This window comes from Pseudopipra pipra, chromosome 1 (assembly GCF_036250125.1).
Source record: "Pseudopipra pipra isolate bDixPip1 chromosome 1, bDixPip1.hap1, whole genome shotgun sequence".
NCBI lineage: Eukaryota > Metazoa > Chordata > Aves > Passeriformes > Pipridae > Pseudopipra > Pseudopipra pipra.
In genome coordinates this window covers 68,318,602-68,333,659 of record NC_087549.1, presented here as the reverse complement: position 1 = coordinate 68,333,659, position 15,058 = coordinate 68,318,602, and the positions used below count along the sequence as shown (strand labels likewise).

Below are 15,058 nucleotides of genomic sequence, written 5' to 3'. Positions count from 1 at the left end.
GCAAAGGGAAAACTGAGACTTGCTGGCCTTGGTAACAGGATTCCCACTGTATTGGAAACAGCTGAACCAGAAGGGAGAGTGTTTAAGAACTGTATAGCTCGAGAATGAATGTGTCAGACTTGTGATGTGTAAAGCGAAACAAGGTCTTAGATTTAGAAAGGGAAAACCGAGTGTAAAGAAACTATGCTTTTCATCAACCCTACTCTGCAAAGCATGCTGTGAATGAAAAAGGAGCACACCATCACTAATAAGAACAATTGTAACCCAATAATGTTTAAATGAAAGATGAGCTAAAACATTTCAGTAAGATAAGGATTTTCAAAGGCTATGCCAGAAGCTAGAATTGAAGAGGGATTTTCATTTCTGCAGCTTGATACTGGATTACGCTAATCTCTTCCTCTCTCATTTCCTTCCTCTGTAATTCTGGAAACAACCAAATGAACAAAATAATCTGTCCAGTGGCTCCAGCTCAAATTACTGGAAATCTGGTGAGCGTTGGTTGTGCTTTCAGCTAGTGACTGCGAAGTCAGTTGGTTTTGGTGATTTGTAGTAACACCAGCAAACAAGTGTATCTCCCTTCTCATACTGTAGGACCTTTTGTCTTATGAGTGTGATCCTTGATCACTGCCTAAGATGAATTTTTGAAGGGTGTCCACTTTTATTTAAATAGAAGCTAATATAGAGAGGACATTTGGCTATATCTTGGCACACACTGGTTGCTGACTTGGTAACACCTTCTTTGCGTTGATCATAGATTAATTTGGGTTAGAAGGACCTTAAAGATAATCTAGTTCCAATCCCCTGCTATGGGCAGCAATGCCACCCACTAGATCATGTTGCTTAAGGTCCCATCCAACCTGGCTTTGAACACTTCCAGGGATGGCACATCTACAGATTCTCTGGGAAACGTGTTCAAGTGCCTCTCTACTCTGAGTAAAGAATTTCTTCCTAATATCTAATTTAAATCTCTCCTCATTTAGTTTAAAACTGTGCCCCCTTGTCTTATCACTATCTACCCATGCAAAAAGCTGCTCTCCCTCTGTTTTTTAAGCACCCTTTAAGTACTGGGAGGCCTCAGTGAGGTCTCCCCAAAGCCTTCTCTTTTCAAGGCTGAACAACTCCACCTCTCTCAGCTTGTCTTCATAGGAGAGGTGCTCCAGCTCTCTGGAGCTCTCTCCATCTTCATGGCCCTCCTCTGGACCCCTCCAATAGATCTACGTCTTCTGCTGAGTACCCCAGAGCTGGATGCAGTACTCCAGGTGGGGTCTCAGAAAGGCAGAGTAGGAGAATCACCTCCCTCATTTTGCTGGTCACGCCATTTAGAGAGATTTGTCCAAAATACGTTCTTCTGAATAGTTTCTTAGGGTAGGGGGTTGGAGGCAAGGGAAGAGCATTTCTCATGATTGTTTGTTGAAAAATACAACTCTCTGGTCTTTGAACAAACAGGGAAGAGGAGAATGTCTTGTGGCTCTGCTGTGCTTTTTGAAAAGAGACTGCATCTGGCATTTCCCCTCCTTAACCTCTGCCAACCTTCTTCTGCTGTGGGGCAGAGATATTAAACCAAAGGAAAGTCCACTTGGGATGTGTGCTGATCTAGCAAAGCCTTCTGGAGGAAGAGAAGACAGACTCGTGTGAATTTCTGTTGGCACAGCAAGGTGTATGTTGTCTCTGCGTTGAATTATGTACTCATGGGCTTCTTGAGTGAGGAGACTTGTGCACATGGAGCACGTGCAAGTGTGTGTGGGGAGGAGGAGGTGTGAGGAAGAGCTGCTGGCTGTACTCAGTCTGGGGATGGATGTGTGAGTTGCTTTGTTCTTCTCTCCTTGTACCCCCCACCCTGTTTCTAGGTATTTCTCTTCACTGGTAAGAAGCTAAAAGCAGTAGATGAAAACAAGGACTGAACTCAGAATTATTTATTTGTTTATTTATTTATTTATTTATTTATTTATTTATATTTAAGTAGTTTCTGAAAATGGCAGCGGTCATTTATTGGCATCACGTAAGTGGCTGATCATCATCTTCTCTTACTACTCTTCTTTCTTCCCCCCCTGCTGTTCCTTGCTCCTTTTGGTCATGTCCTTCAACTCTGAAATGAGTAGAAGTCATAAGCTTTTGTGTTGCACAGCAACAAGGGCTTCTTTATAAAGAAAAATGAGTGTTACCTCTTTCTGTGGGTCAGTGCTTGAAATAAGAAAAAACTAATCACTGGTGTACTACTATTGAACTTGCTGAGTCTTCTTAAGCTTGATAGTCTTGTAGTGTGAATTATTTTGGGACTAGCCACTACTAGCCAGATTTGATTACCTGAGCCAGAAGATGACAAACTGAACTTCTGCCCTATGGTCTTGATTTAGTGGCAGCCTGTAAGGAACACTTGCATGAGTGGGTTGCTTTAGCTTTCTGGCAGATAGGCATGTTGCTGCTGAGGACTCTCTATGCTGGTGAGGTGGAGATGACCATTGAAATAAGGCAAGGATCAAGCTCTGCAGCTCTGACCTTGCTATCCCTGTCTCTGCTTATAATGGAAGATAGGATACCCTTCTCCTCTTGCGTGGTGTAGTTTCACTCTGTAATGACTTAAATGGCAAAGGATGAGGGAGTTGGATGCTCTACTTTTAAATGTTCTCATATTTTAACTATTAATTCACATATTTGATTTTTGCTTAACGAATTGTGCTCAGCTTCTCCGAGTGAAACTTAAACAAATGTAATATAAATGTAACAGCCTAAATATTATTTGTAATCTTATGATCTTTTTATGTCCTTCCTCTTAATTTTTCTTACATTTCTATTACATTTTCTTACATTTCCATTTTTCTGTGGGAAAACTCTATTTCAGTGTTATTTAAAGAGTTTCTGACTGTGGTGATGACACATAGACATCAATAAAGTGTATTGTGCTGTAGCTATCATTCTGTTTCATTTTTTAAAATAGCCTTGGTCTTAAATACTGACATGGAGATGATTACAACACTTAAGACAAATTTGTTGTATATAAAACAAAAACCTGTACATGCAACCTTTTTTTTTTTTCATTTGGACACATACATTATGATTCAGTCACTAGTGGTATGTTCATATACTGCTCAATTCTTAATTCTTATTGAAAGCACACCATGGTTCTGCTCTGAGAACACCTGCACAGTAGCGTATGTGACCTGTCTTGTTTTCTGGAAATGTTTTGGAAGTGAATGAAGCAGGAATCTGCAGGAGAGAAAAGTATGTTGTGATTACAGTCAATGAATGATGCTGTCCTGAAGTTCTGGCCTTTTTGTACACTTCTTTGACTGGCTTCTCCGACAAAGCTGTGTCTTCCCTTCTGCCTCAACTTTTGGTTCAGGGATGTGCTTCTCAAATTTAGGCAGTTGTTACTTTTTTGAAAACTGCAGGTAAAAATATCTAAAATGCATGCATACTATATATGCATATATATATATGCATATATATACATCCATATATATTAAAGAAAGAAAAAATATATATATATGGAACTATTGGGATGGTGGTGTTTAGATTTGCGTGTGCATGATGCTTTTATGGTTTTCCATTTGTATCTGTTTTGGTTGCTGCATAGGTACTATAGTGTTTGGACAGTGTGGACCAGTTGCCACTGTAACTATGGTCGGAGAAAGTTCAAATATCTCTCTGTTTTTGTTTTAGAATATTTATTACAGAAAAACTGGTTTAATTAAGTAGCTCTACCTGCATTTTAGGCTGTTTTGTAGAAACATCTGGTTCTCTCACTGTTTCTATGTTTCTGGTCAGTTATGAAAAAGCAGTGAGTAGCTAGTGAGGTCAGTGCCACCTAAGATGCCTTTTCCAGGTTCTCCTCTTGTCCAAACAGACAGCTATAAGTCAGTGAATCAGCACCTAAGCACCTACCTATCTTGTCATGACAGTACAGATCTTAGTATGTCAGTATGAAACCAAAGATGATAATTAGCACATCTGCTACATTTTTAATGAGTAAGACTTGCATAAAGGCAGTCTTAGTCTTCTTGCTTCCTTGTAACTATCCACAGCTGGTGATTCTGACTGAAACACTTGTTTTATTGATTGTTACATGTGTTTTTGTTTCTTCAGTCCTATGAAAGAGACTACTCCTAGGTAGACCTACCTTTGTAGAGACAAGAGATTTTGAAAATATCAATAGGGATTCAAAAATATGCCATGGATATTTTTTCAAGAAACTTAATTTGAGAAGATAAGAATGTAATTGAACACACTTTTTTAAAAATATCTTTAGAGATGCTTGTGATATCATTTTTGATGCTTAAGCTAAAATCAGAAAACCTGAAATTTTGCAGAAGACTGATGATGGAGTAACCCTGCCTTTGATTCAGAGAAGTAGCATTACATTTATCCCATCTGATGGTGTGTCTTTCTGTTCATGATTCCATGATACCTGTAATATTCTTTTAATGTGACTATAGGAAAGTATGCAAAATTGCTGTAAAGCCTACAGGATGCGTTGCATGTAAATTACTTGTATGAACCTTTTGGCTCACCTGGGCAATACAGTAAAGTGTGATGAAAAAAATGATAAAGGATTTGAAGGGAGTGGTAAGAGATTTTTAGAACAAATAGTTTTGTAAGGTTTTGAAAAGATCTTGGAGAATCTCACCTCTTGGCAGTACTATAAATGAGTTATACCGTTTAATAACAACAAAATGGAGATTGGAATTTTGGGACCAGTAAGGAATACTGAAGGGTTAAACAGACTTGTGAAGAAAAAAAGTGAAATAAATAAAAGTAATTTCTAAAGAGCTGAATAGCGGTCTCATTCATGATGGTGTAAAACAGCTCAGTTAAATGTTCTTTGAAACACTGTCTTTATGGATTCTGCCTTTTGATTTTCCTAAGAGAAGATGGTTGTTAATAAGGATTTTAATGTGAGTTATAATCAATGGGAAAAGCATGTAATGAATGAACTAGATGGGGCCATTTGTGAGGATCTCCAGAGACAGGAGAACAGTAGCAGATAAACATGGGATTAACACTGAGCAGAGGGAAGAGTCCAACATCCTGAATTGTTACTAATAAGCCCTAATGAGTGAACATCAGCCGTCCTTTGTGTTGAAAAAGGCAGACAATTTACTAATTAAAAATAATTCATAAGGTGGATTTTTTTTTCGTATTCTGCCTGTAAAATATACAAGTGAAGCTTGGACGCAGAGTAGCAAAGTGATCCTATATAAAGAGGATTTTAGAGTTTATTATCTTAATACTTAACTTTAAAAGTATTGTTTTGCTCCCTTCCATCTTTGTGTGTACACATGCAAGAGAAGAAACAAACCAACTTTTTGGCAAGACTCAGCATTAAGTAATGGAAATAGAAGATATTGCCAATTCTCCCATTACTCTAACTCCTATTAACAAATACAGCGTGCAGTGTGCAGTGCTTTAAAGCCTGAATGGATACTATGTTCAGGTGAAACTATGAAAATGAGATGAACATAGGTAGAATGTACTATTCTTATTTATTTTCTACATGAAGGGCTTCCTGTTCTCATCGTGGTTTTTATACACTAAAGTCACGAGATATTAGTGAGGCAGAGTTTCTTTTCCCTAACTGTGCAGTATAAATGGAAATTGTGGGCAAATCTCCTAATCTCCATAGTGAAAGCAGAACATTTATCTAATTAGTAGTTTGCCTTTTGGCATTACTTTGAATAAATTAGCATTTCATTATATACCCTGAACTACTTGGAAAAGGTTTCCCAGAGTAGTATTTAGTTTTTCTTATCTAAAGAGTGTATTTTAAATTAGTATAGGTTAATAATATCCTTTGTAACTGAAAAGAGATAGAGTAGCAATACTGTTGTTATTCTTAATATCAGGGGCTTGTGCTTGCAGGATTTTGCTTTCTTTAATCCCCAGGAATCAGAGTAAAAACTTATGTCACCTTATTTAATGAATTACTCCTTCCCCAGGGAAAAAAACCCCAAACCAAAACAAACAAACAAAAAAAAAAAAAGGAAAGCAAAAAGAAAATGGAACAAGTTTGAAATACAATGACCTCCTCTCTCTTTCTTCAGAGGATGAACTTTTCTTTCAGATTGCAAACAATGCAAAGCATAGTGGTGTGGACTAATCCAAAAGTTGCATTCTATCACTAATTATAAATGAGCTTTTCTACAGTACTTCAAATGTAACTAATCCAGAATACACTATTTGTCTTCTTTTCTTGCATATATAAATCAGTGACAGGAAACTGAGTGACTAAGTTTGAGTATTGACTGCCAGATAAGAATAGTGGCTGCTTACTATGCTTTTCCTGAACAGCTACTGGGAATCAAAACTTTGATGGGAAGTTAAAAGAGGTAATTCATCAAGGATAGATTTTAATTGATTTTCTTTCTAAGTGTTAAAAAGAGCAGAAAGAAAAATCCATGGATGTGATAAAGGCTTGTAATTTCCTTTCCTTGAGTCATTGGCTGTTTCAGACCCTTGCTCACCTCTTCAGAGTGTCCTCAGCAGCCACCTGTCAGAATTTTCATGTAAAATATGGTGTTAAATATTCTCCTCTTCCCAAAGTGGCCTTTGCAGTACAAATGTATGGTTACACCAATGTTGCCATGGTTGCCTTTTGGTAGATGAAGGCATGCAAAGAACCTGTCAGTTTGTTTTTGCTAAATCCAGAGGAATGAAATATCTTCATTCTGTGTTCTTTGATCATGGGTCAATTTACGTGACACTGAGCCTGCTGGCAACAGACAGGGTACACCTGTCTCAAAGGGCAGAAAGAATCTTTGCACATGAGTTAGCAAGCCTCACTCATTGGGAGAGCTTTAAACAAAATTCTCAGGGGGAAGGGGATAAAATCATGATCGCTGAAGACAAGCCTGGAGGCAGCCATGCCACTGTTTGAGAGACAATGTGCTAGTGAGGTCCTTTGGTCTGTTGTCTTGTTAGAGGCAGGGGATGGAGATCACGTGGCAGCAAGGATGTGCAAGGTTATTGATGTACTAGAAACTGCAGAAGTGCCTGAGAGTGGTCATGCAGGAACTGAGGCTTCTCCCCCGAAAAGGCAGCGGGATTGATTACCCAGCTGAAGTGCATCTACACCAATGCCCACAGCATGGGCAACAAACAGAAGTAACTGGAAGCCATTGTACAGCAGGACAACTGTGACAGTTGCCACCACAGAGACTTGGTGGGACGAGTCACACAACAGGAGTGCTAAATGGATGGCTATAAATGCTTCAGAAGGAGGGGCAATGGGGTTGCTCTGTGTCTTAGCAAGTGTCTTGATCCTAATGGTAATGTTCAGTGTTTATGGATAAGAATCAGTGGGAAGGCCAACAGGGCAGATATCCTGGTAGGAGTCTGTTACAGACCACCCAATCAGGGTGAAGAGGCAGACTAAATATTCTATAAGCAACTGGGAGTAGTCGCATGATCGCTGGCCCTGATTCTTGTGTGATGAGCTCCCTGCAAAAAAACCCCAGAAAATTTCTTTACTAACTTTGGTCAAATCTGGCTCTTTTTAACAACAGCTGGGAAAATTAATGTAAAACTGGAAGATGAGGGAAGATAAGGTAGATATAAAGAGGGTTTATTAATTGCTCCCTTCTTCTTAAGCATCACTGCAGGTAGATTCCTGCTTTCAGTTCTGGTCCTTGGTTCTCTCGGTACCTTTGTAGGAAGTTGGCACAGGTTTCCAGTCCTCCCCCCACAATGCCTAGGAAGATCTTCTATTCAACCTCTGAGGCCAGTTAGTGCCTGGTCCTAAAAGCAGAATGCCAGAAATATTTATGTCTTGGTTGACTGTACTCCCCCCTTGCTGCAGGACCCCAAATTTGCCTGCCACATTTTGCACTGTCCGTTGGCTGTATCCTTCCTCATGGGGCAAATTCAGTAGCTCACAAAAAAAGCTCCTTGTTCCTTCTACCTTCATCTGGAGGCTCTGAAACTGTACTTATAAATGTACTGTAAGAACAGAGAACAGTCATTCATATCCTAGATATACATTTAAATTAATTTCTCTTTCTGTATTATATTTTAAAGGCACCGTGCAAAACCCTCTCTAGTCCCCTCCTGTATGTTGAAATAAATTTCTCTGTGTTTGTTAGTTGGTTTGATATTGCTGTGACCAAGCATGGTCTAGTGAACATGGACTCAGGATTACATAAATTGCCCAACAGCACCCATTTTTCTTATCTGCTTGCAACACATGGTTTGTTTTAGGGAGATTTTTCTGAGGACTTGAAAAATGGAAAGGTGATGTTAGAGAATGACTGCTGTAATCTAATGGTCTGAATTTTGTTCTACAGCTTGATGACTGCACCCTGCAATTGTCTCACAATGGTACCTATCTGGATCTAGAATCCACCCTAGCAGAACAAAGAGATGAATTAGAAGGCTTCCAGGATGATGCTGGGTAAGTAAATATCTACTAAATTTAGATAAATAAGCACTGAGGTTTCAGGAGAGTGTGTTCAGATCAGCATAGGAACACAGAAAAGATAAAACTATAAAGATCTTTGTATGCCCATATGTCTGCCCATATGTATGAATAATAATTTTATACTACTCTATCTATGTTCACTCTTACAGTTTCTCCAAAAGAAGATACCATACTGTAGTGAAATCTATAATATGCATGTCTTCAATAGTCATAAAGTCAATTTCTTTGTGCCTTGATATTTAAGTCCTCCATTTATATTTTCGAAGAAAAGACTAGTATTGATTTCTTTTTTTTATTCCTGGAATTGATTTACCGAGCCCAGGGAATGGGGGCACGTGTTGTTTTTGAATATTCTCCTCTCTTGCTTTTTTTTATTTAATGATTGCTCGCCCACATGGATTGCTATGACACAACTTTCCATAATAATCTGAAAACTGAAAGTGAAAGCAAAAGTTAGCTTCAGTGTGTGTTTTTATGAATGCATATATACAATTTGCTTTTTTGAAGAATTTTCTTTTTCTTGACCTGTCTGGTGGTAGTCTTGGTTAAGATATAAAATGAACAGACAGTCTGGATCTATTTTTGTCTTGCTGGTTACTATATTGGACTGGATAGTTGGAATTATTTTATAGGTGTGTTTGGCATAGGCTTCACACATGTGAGTAATGTAGCTGTTCCAGAAGGAAATTCATAAAATCATAGAATCACAGAATATGCTGAATTGGAAGGGACCTATCAGAATCATTGAGTCCAACTTCTGGCCTTGCACAGAACAACCCCAGAATCACACCATGTGTCTGAGAGTGTTATCTAAATGCTTCTTGAACTCAGACAGGCTTGATGCTGTGACCACTTCCCTGGGGAGCCTGTTCCAGTGTCCAAACACCCTCTGGGTGAAAAACTTTTTCTTGATAATTAACTGCATTTTGAATTGTCAGGGCTTGTTAATAGTAAGACATGCAGTCCTTTTGCTTATACTGGTTTATCTACTTTTTCTGGTAGCTGTCTTGCCTTTGATGAATAATTCTTACAAATTTTAACTGTGTCTTGGAAGATTGTTTTATGTGGAGAAGAATTTTAAATAATATGTTACAAATATTCATGTGTGTGCATTTGTTCATGTCTTATTCACACATACCAGTTTGAGGCATGTTTTTATAACCATTGGAAGAGGAAAACTGTTCTGTTAGAAACCAGTTAGAAGAGAGTTCTTCAATAGAAAGGTAGGCAATACAAACTGAACTGAGCCTCCTTTCCCATGCAATAGGAGTGTTGAGTGTAGAAGTTGATCTAGTCCCCAGTTTTATGCAGAGGTGGTAAAAATCACTGCAAAGAACAGCAAGTTCTTATTTCCAGCTAACTTTATAATGAGTTCAAAGCAAATAAGATGAAGGAAGAATTTTGATGGGATTTTTTTTTGTAGCAATATGTTTGAGTTTAAGGCATATTTCTTTTCCTTCCATTGGTGTCTCTGTGATAATTCTAGTAATTTTTAACTTCATTACTTTTGACACCCCACAGTAGCAATTTGGCACCACCAAGCAATTTGGCAAGTGAGAGACCACTTGGTGCTTTTCCTGCTAGACTTTGCACCTGAAATGGCAAGCTACCATTCCCCTTGTTTTATTTTTATGCTTCTGTTGGGCATATAAAGTCAATGATAGGAATTGTTCCTGAAACATGACTTTAATTTTCTCTGTGGTGGCTATCTTAGGAAAAAAAGAAACAAAACGTGAAACTAACTGTGCTGCTTGGAGTTGCATGTCTACTGTGTTGTTTTGAGCTCAAAAATCAGGATATACTTTTATGTACATGTGTGCACAAGCCTCCTCTTAATTGTACAGTCTGTTGTCATTTGAGTAATTGCTTCTTTCGATGGCTTGTCCTGCTGAGTAATGTGAAGTCTGCCATGAGATCCTTCATTCCTATGCAAGGATGAATAAGGAGATATGAAACTGTGTGCCACAAAGGTGCATAACAAAAGCATGGGCTACAAATTAATATTTTAATTATCTTTTGAAATTAGTTTTGTGAGATGAAAGAGAACAACTGTTGTGTCTGTTGTTGTCATGTATGTAGCCCTCATCTTCACTGGTCTTTACCCTGCTCTCTGAAGTTGTCCCTCTCCTTGGTAATTGTGGGTCAATAGGACGTGCTGTGTTTCGGCTGCCTGCTTTAGATGCAACACCAGGACAGAGTGTGTTAGATGCTGCCATTACAGCAGTTGTGAACCATCTTTCTATGGTGTCTTCCCACTACAGTCCTCCTTCAGACCCTACTTTCTTACCTTTGTAATAAATTACATAGGAGGGGGGAGTTCCAAAGGTTGAAGTGGTGAAAATGGAAGGAAGGAAGAATGAAAGGGGTGTTGGGAAGTAAATCAGCAAGTGAAACACATAGGAGCACAAAAAGACGTGTCCTGCTGCAGAGGGAAGAGGGGAAGATTGCCCAGGGGAGATGCTACCTTCAGCACCTTTCCTGAGGTGCTTGTAGGTACAAGTGGTATATTTGCCGTGAATAATTCCAGCTTGTGCTAACCCAGCAGTACAGGGGTTAAGCTTTAACTTGATGGTTGTGAGGTTAACTTGAGGTTGAGGGTGTTTGGTTCTATCTCCCTGACATGCACGCACCTGGTAACTTGCATGTTGGAGCCCTGCAATCCTAGGGCTTTGCTCTGCTACTATAGGATGCAGGTCAGTGAAGTACAAAACCTTGCATTTAGGAGTAATTGGCTAAGGACAAGCAAGTACTGGTCAGGCAGAAAATGAAAAAAGGATGGCACCTGACTTGTCAGCAGCATGGAGGAAAGGATCAGACATTTTTGGGAACTGTGAGCTTAAAACAAATCAGTGATTCTGATGCTGTGAAAAAGGTATGGGATCATCCTAGGGTGTAAAGTGGGAATTTATCTGCTGAAGTGCAATGAACTTGGTGTTGTCAGTACTGGTGAAGATTCAACTGGATTTCTGCATCCCATTTTTGCCCACATTTTTTGAGAGAAGAAAAAAGAAACAAGAACCATCTGAACTTTATTTGTGACTTAGTAACATCGTTACTTCAGGGTAAATGCAACTCATGTGATGTTATTTAGAAAAATTGAATATTCTAGACGTAGGGTAACAAATGCAGTCAGTAATGTCTTTCTCTATCCTATGTTTCTAGCAACCTAAACTCCATAAACTCCATTTTTGGGCCTTGCAGTTCTGAGGCTAAAGCGCTGAGCTGGAGGGTTCCTGGACTGAAGCTTCTGGCTGCAGACCTTGGGAGCTTAGCAGCAACATGCTGTCTGGGAGGGACTGGCTGCAGAAACCACTTAGTCTCTCTCTTTTTCTGTCTGGGTCATTTCAAGGTCCTGCTCTTAATCTTCAAAGCTTTTAATTTTCTGAGATTAGGCTACCTCAGGACCTGCCTTTCTGCCATACTGAAGCTGCTGTGTTCATCAGGATCACTGAAGCTTGCTGAATTCTGAGTGAAGGCTTTAGTAGCTGGATATTCATGGCATTTTTAAAATTTTAGAACCTCAGCTGTGGAAACTCCTATTCAGAGTGACCGGAATGTCCTGCAATCTGGCTGTTTTCAGCATCTTTTTTGCCAAAAGTTCCTGTTTGCCCAGGGAAAAATGATTAAGATATTTATTTATTTTTTAAACACTGTTGAAAGGAGACTTATGAGTAAAACAAAACAAGGAGAAAACACATTCTTAAAAAATTGTATTGGTTTGAGAGGCTGCAGGTATTTATTTTCTCTGTGAAGGATTGGATGAGCATAGTGAAAAACATGGATTTTTCTTCAAAAGGAAAGAAAAGGATGGTGGCAATTAGACTGGAGGTTTATAATGTGTATCTGTAAATAACCGGTATAAGAAACATATGTGCTCATGCAATTTCACATGAATTACCTTCTGTTACTGAATATAGTGAAGAGAGGCATTTGGTAGTTGCCATCCACTCCAGCAGAATCTAAACTTCTGTTTAGGGAAGGAGAAAACCCAACACACATGCTCCCACAGCCTGTAGGGCTAACTCTGAGAATAAAATGGATGGGGATGGGACTGCTTTCGTGATTCCACAACTTTAGTGCTGCCATTTGCACCCTTGGGAATAGCTGTGGGATTCAGGAGAATCAGATCATTTTTGTATGAGGGTTGTTTTTGGGGTAGTCAGGAGGTGGCCAAATGATGAGGCTGGTCCTGCGGAAGATGTTGCAATCAGAGAAAGGGTCAGTACGAGGATGTAGGAAAACTGGCTTTCTGTTCAAGGAATGGTTAGTTTGCTTGTTGGGTTGGCTAGTTGTGTTTTTTTGTCCACTTCCTTCCAACACAAGTTACTCTGTGGATGCTTAATTGTGGCGGTAGTTTAGATGGACTGGCTTTCAAGGTGTTTGCTAAGGTGTCCATGACAAGTCGGTTCTTTCCTTTGTGTTTCCTTGTGATTGTACACTGCAAGCAAGAATTGTAAAGAGGTTGATGCATTTAAATTACCATGGAATTGCTTAAGTTCTTTTTATGGACGTGCCTTAACAGGCCCTAAATGTAGCCCAAAAGGTAACACGGTCCTAAACCGCAGAACACAAGTTTCTTCAGACAGTGTGCTGTGAGCAATGGAGATTTCCTCAGGGAATATGTTTTCAAGACTTATGTTCAGCAGAAAGATAGTTTTAAAAAACTTTTCACAAATCGCTTCAGCACTAATGTTTTTGCATTCCTTCTAGATGCCCTATCTCAAGCCATTTTGACTGGCGAGCCGCATTTAAGTTGGATGACAGACTTTTTCCCTCTTGCTGCTGCTGTTCATTCTGGGCTTGATTCAGAATGTCGAAGGCAATGGAGTCTGGCATTGATCTCTGATATTCTTTTCCTGCTTATGTACTGTGGGTTTTTTTGCCCGCTTAGACTTTGCAAATAGGACAGTTGTGAACATGAAAACTTTTTGTCATTTGTTTATATAAGGAAGCTGGGGATGCATTTGAAGGTTAATTTGGTTTTTTGTCTAACAAAAATGGTATGGCTCATTTCTTGAAGCAGTACTGCAAACTAGCATGGATTCTATGCTGATTTTGTATCAGTTTGAACAGAGTGTATTTGTGTTTGTTCACTGTTGGAAAACGCTCTCAATTTATGATAGATTTCTCTTCATGTTTTGTCTAGATGTCATTTTCATAATGTTTCTAGTTCCAACAGGAAGAAAAATAAGGGAGTGCCTGTGGAAGACTGTCATTGTATTGCTACAAACAGTAGAGACTGCCACTGCTTATTGAAATTATTTACTCATGTTGTGAAGAATGTATTAGTCCACCCAAATATTTTGATTTGTGTCATATTTAGTTCTTAGTTTGATGAAATACTCAAACTGAAAAATGGCCGGTCACAATAAAAAGCATGCAACAAAGCCAGGAAAAAATCCCACAACCAAACCAACCCTCGAACCAAAAACCAGAGCCGAGAGGTTATGGTAATTTTTGGAGGGTATAAGACTTTCTACAAGGTAGCAGTATTTCAGTCTATCATGTATCAGATTACACTGTTGAACCACATTTTGAAGTTAGCATAGCTAAAACTTTACTGTTACAGAATAAATGGCTGTAAAGATTAAGATTTCACATTCCTAATGAAATACATTGTTTTTCTGCATGACTAAGTTGATGCTTTTTTAATACCCTCACAAAGTTGGTGGAAAATAGCTATTACTACCTATGTTTTCAAAACTTTATGCAGCTTTTTAACTTCTTAATTTTTAATCCTAATAAAATGTCTTTCTTTATAAAAGAAAAAAATTAGATAGAATGTTCAAACTAATCTTTAGGTGGAACTGTAGAAATTTGTTTTCGTAGTTATTTTGCAGTAACCCTTGACAGCAAAATGAAATAAAATTACAGGTCTGTTATAATGTCTTTAACCCAAGACAAGGTTTCCCTTCTAGAGAACAATAGACAGGCATTGTCTCTGAGCATTCACACTTCCAGAGCATGTAATCAAAATAATTACACAAATGCGCATATATTTTGTAGGCCTGACAAATGAGACATGTGGCTTTGAAGGATGTGCTCTGAAAGTAAGATGGAGGCAATTAACAGTTTAAAGTTCTACCTTGGAAATTATTGATCAGTTATGAGATAAGGATTTCTTGTCAGTGGATCTGCTTGGCACAATATCTTGTGCAGAAATGGTTGTTGAATTAAGGTTTCTTGCTTGTCATTAAATGCTTCTTCTTTTGTAGTTAAAGAATGAAAACTGATGTGTGAATGTAAAATGTATTTAGAAAACAAGCATCTGCATATATAGTAGCAAACTTCAATAAATTCTACTGCAGACCATGGCTTGTCTTCTCACGTAGTTTCAGCTTTAAAGCTGCCTTGATGGTGTAGAAGTAAATCTCTTCTGCATATATTTAGGTCGGAGACTTCAAGCCACTTTTCTCACATGAAAAGACACAAGATGTAAGATCCATGGGCTTGTGAAAAGAACCTGTGATCCCCTGTTTTGGTTGACTGTCCAGCAGGGAGCTGGAGTGTGACAGTAAGAGCAGAAATTACAGCCATCACAACTATCTCTGGTGTGTAGTTGAAATTTGGGAGGGTAAAATGGGGGTGCAGTCCGTACACCTTACAAATTCATTCCGGTCTAGATGGATAACCTTCAGGCAAATAGCA

General features: G+C 38.8%; 1 protein-coding gene across 10 annotated transcripts in view; it reads left to right on the top strand.

Annotated features, from left to right (window-relative positions):
* The window catches only part of FHOD3 (formin homology 2 domain containing 3), a 386,896-nt gene that overhangs the window by 30,672 nt on the left and 341,166 nt on the right, over positions 1-15,058 (top strand). For all 10 annotated transcript variants that reach the window (XM_064660232.1, XM_064660222.1, XM_064660212.1 and 7 more), the window contains exon 2: positions 8,277-8,383. In XM_064660232.1, the coding sequence (XP_064516302.1) occupies positions 8,277-8,383 (107 nt within the window). The remainder of the gene's footprint in view (positions 1-8,276; positions 8,384-15,058) is intronic.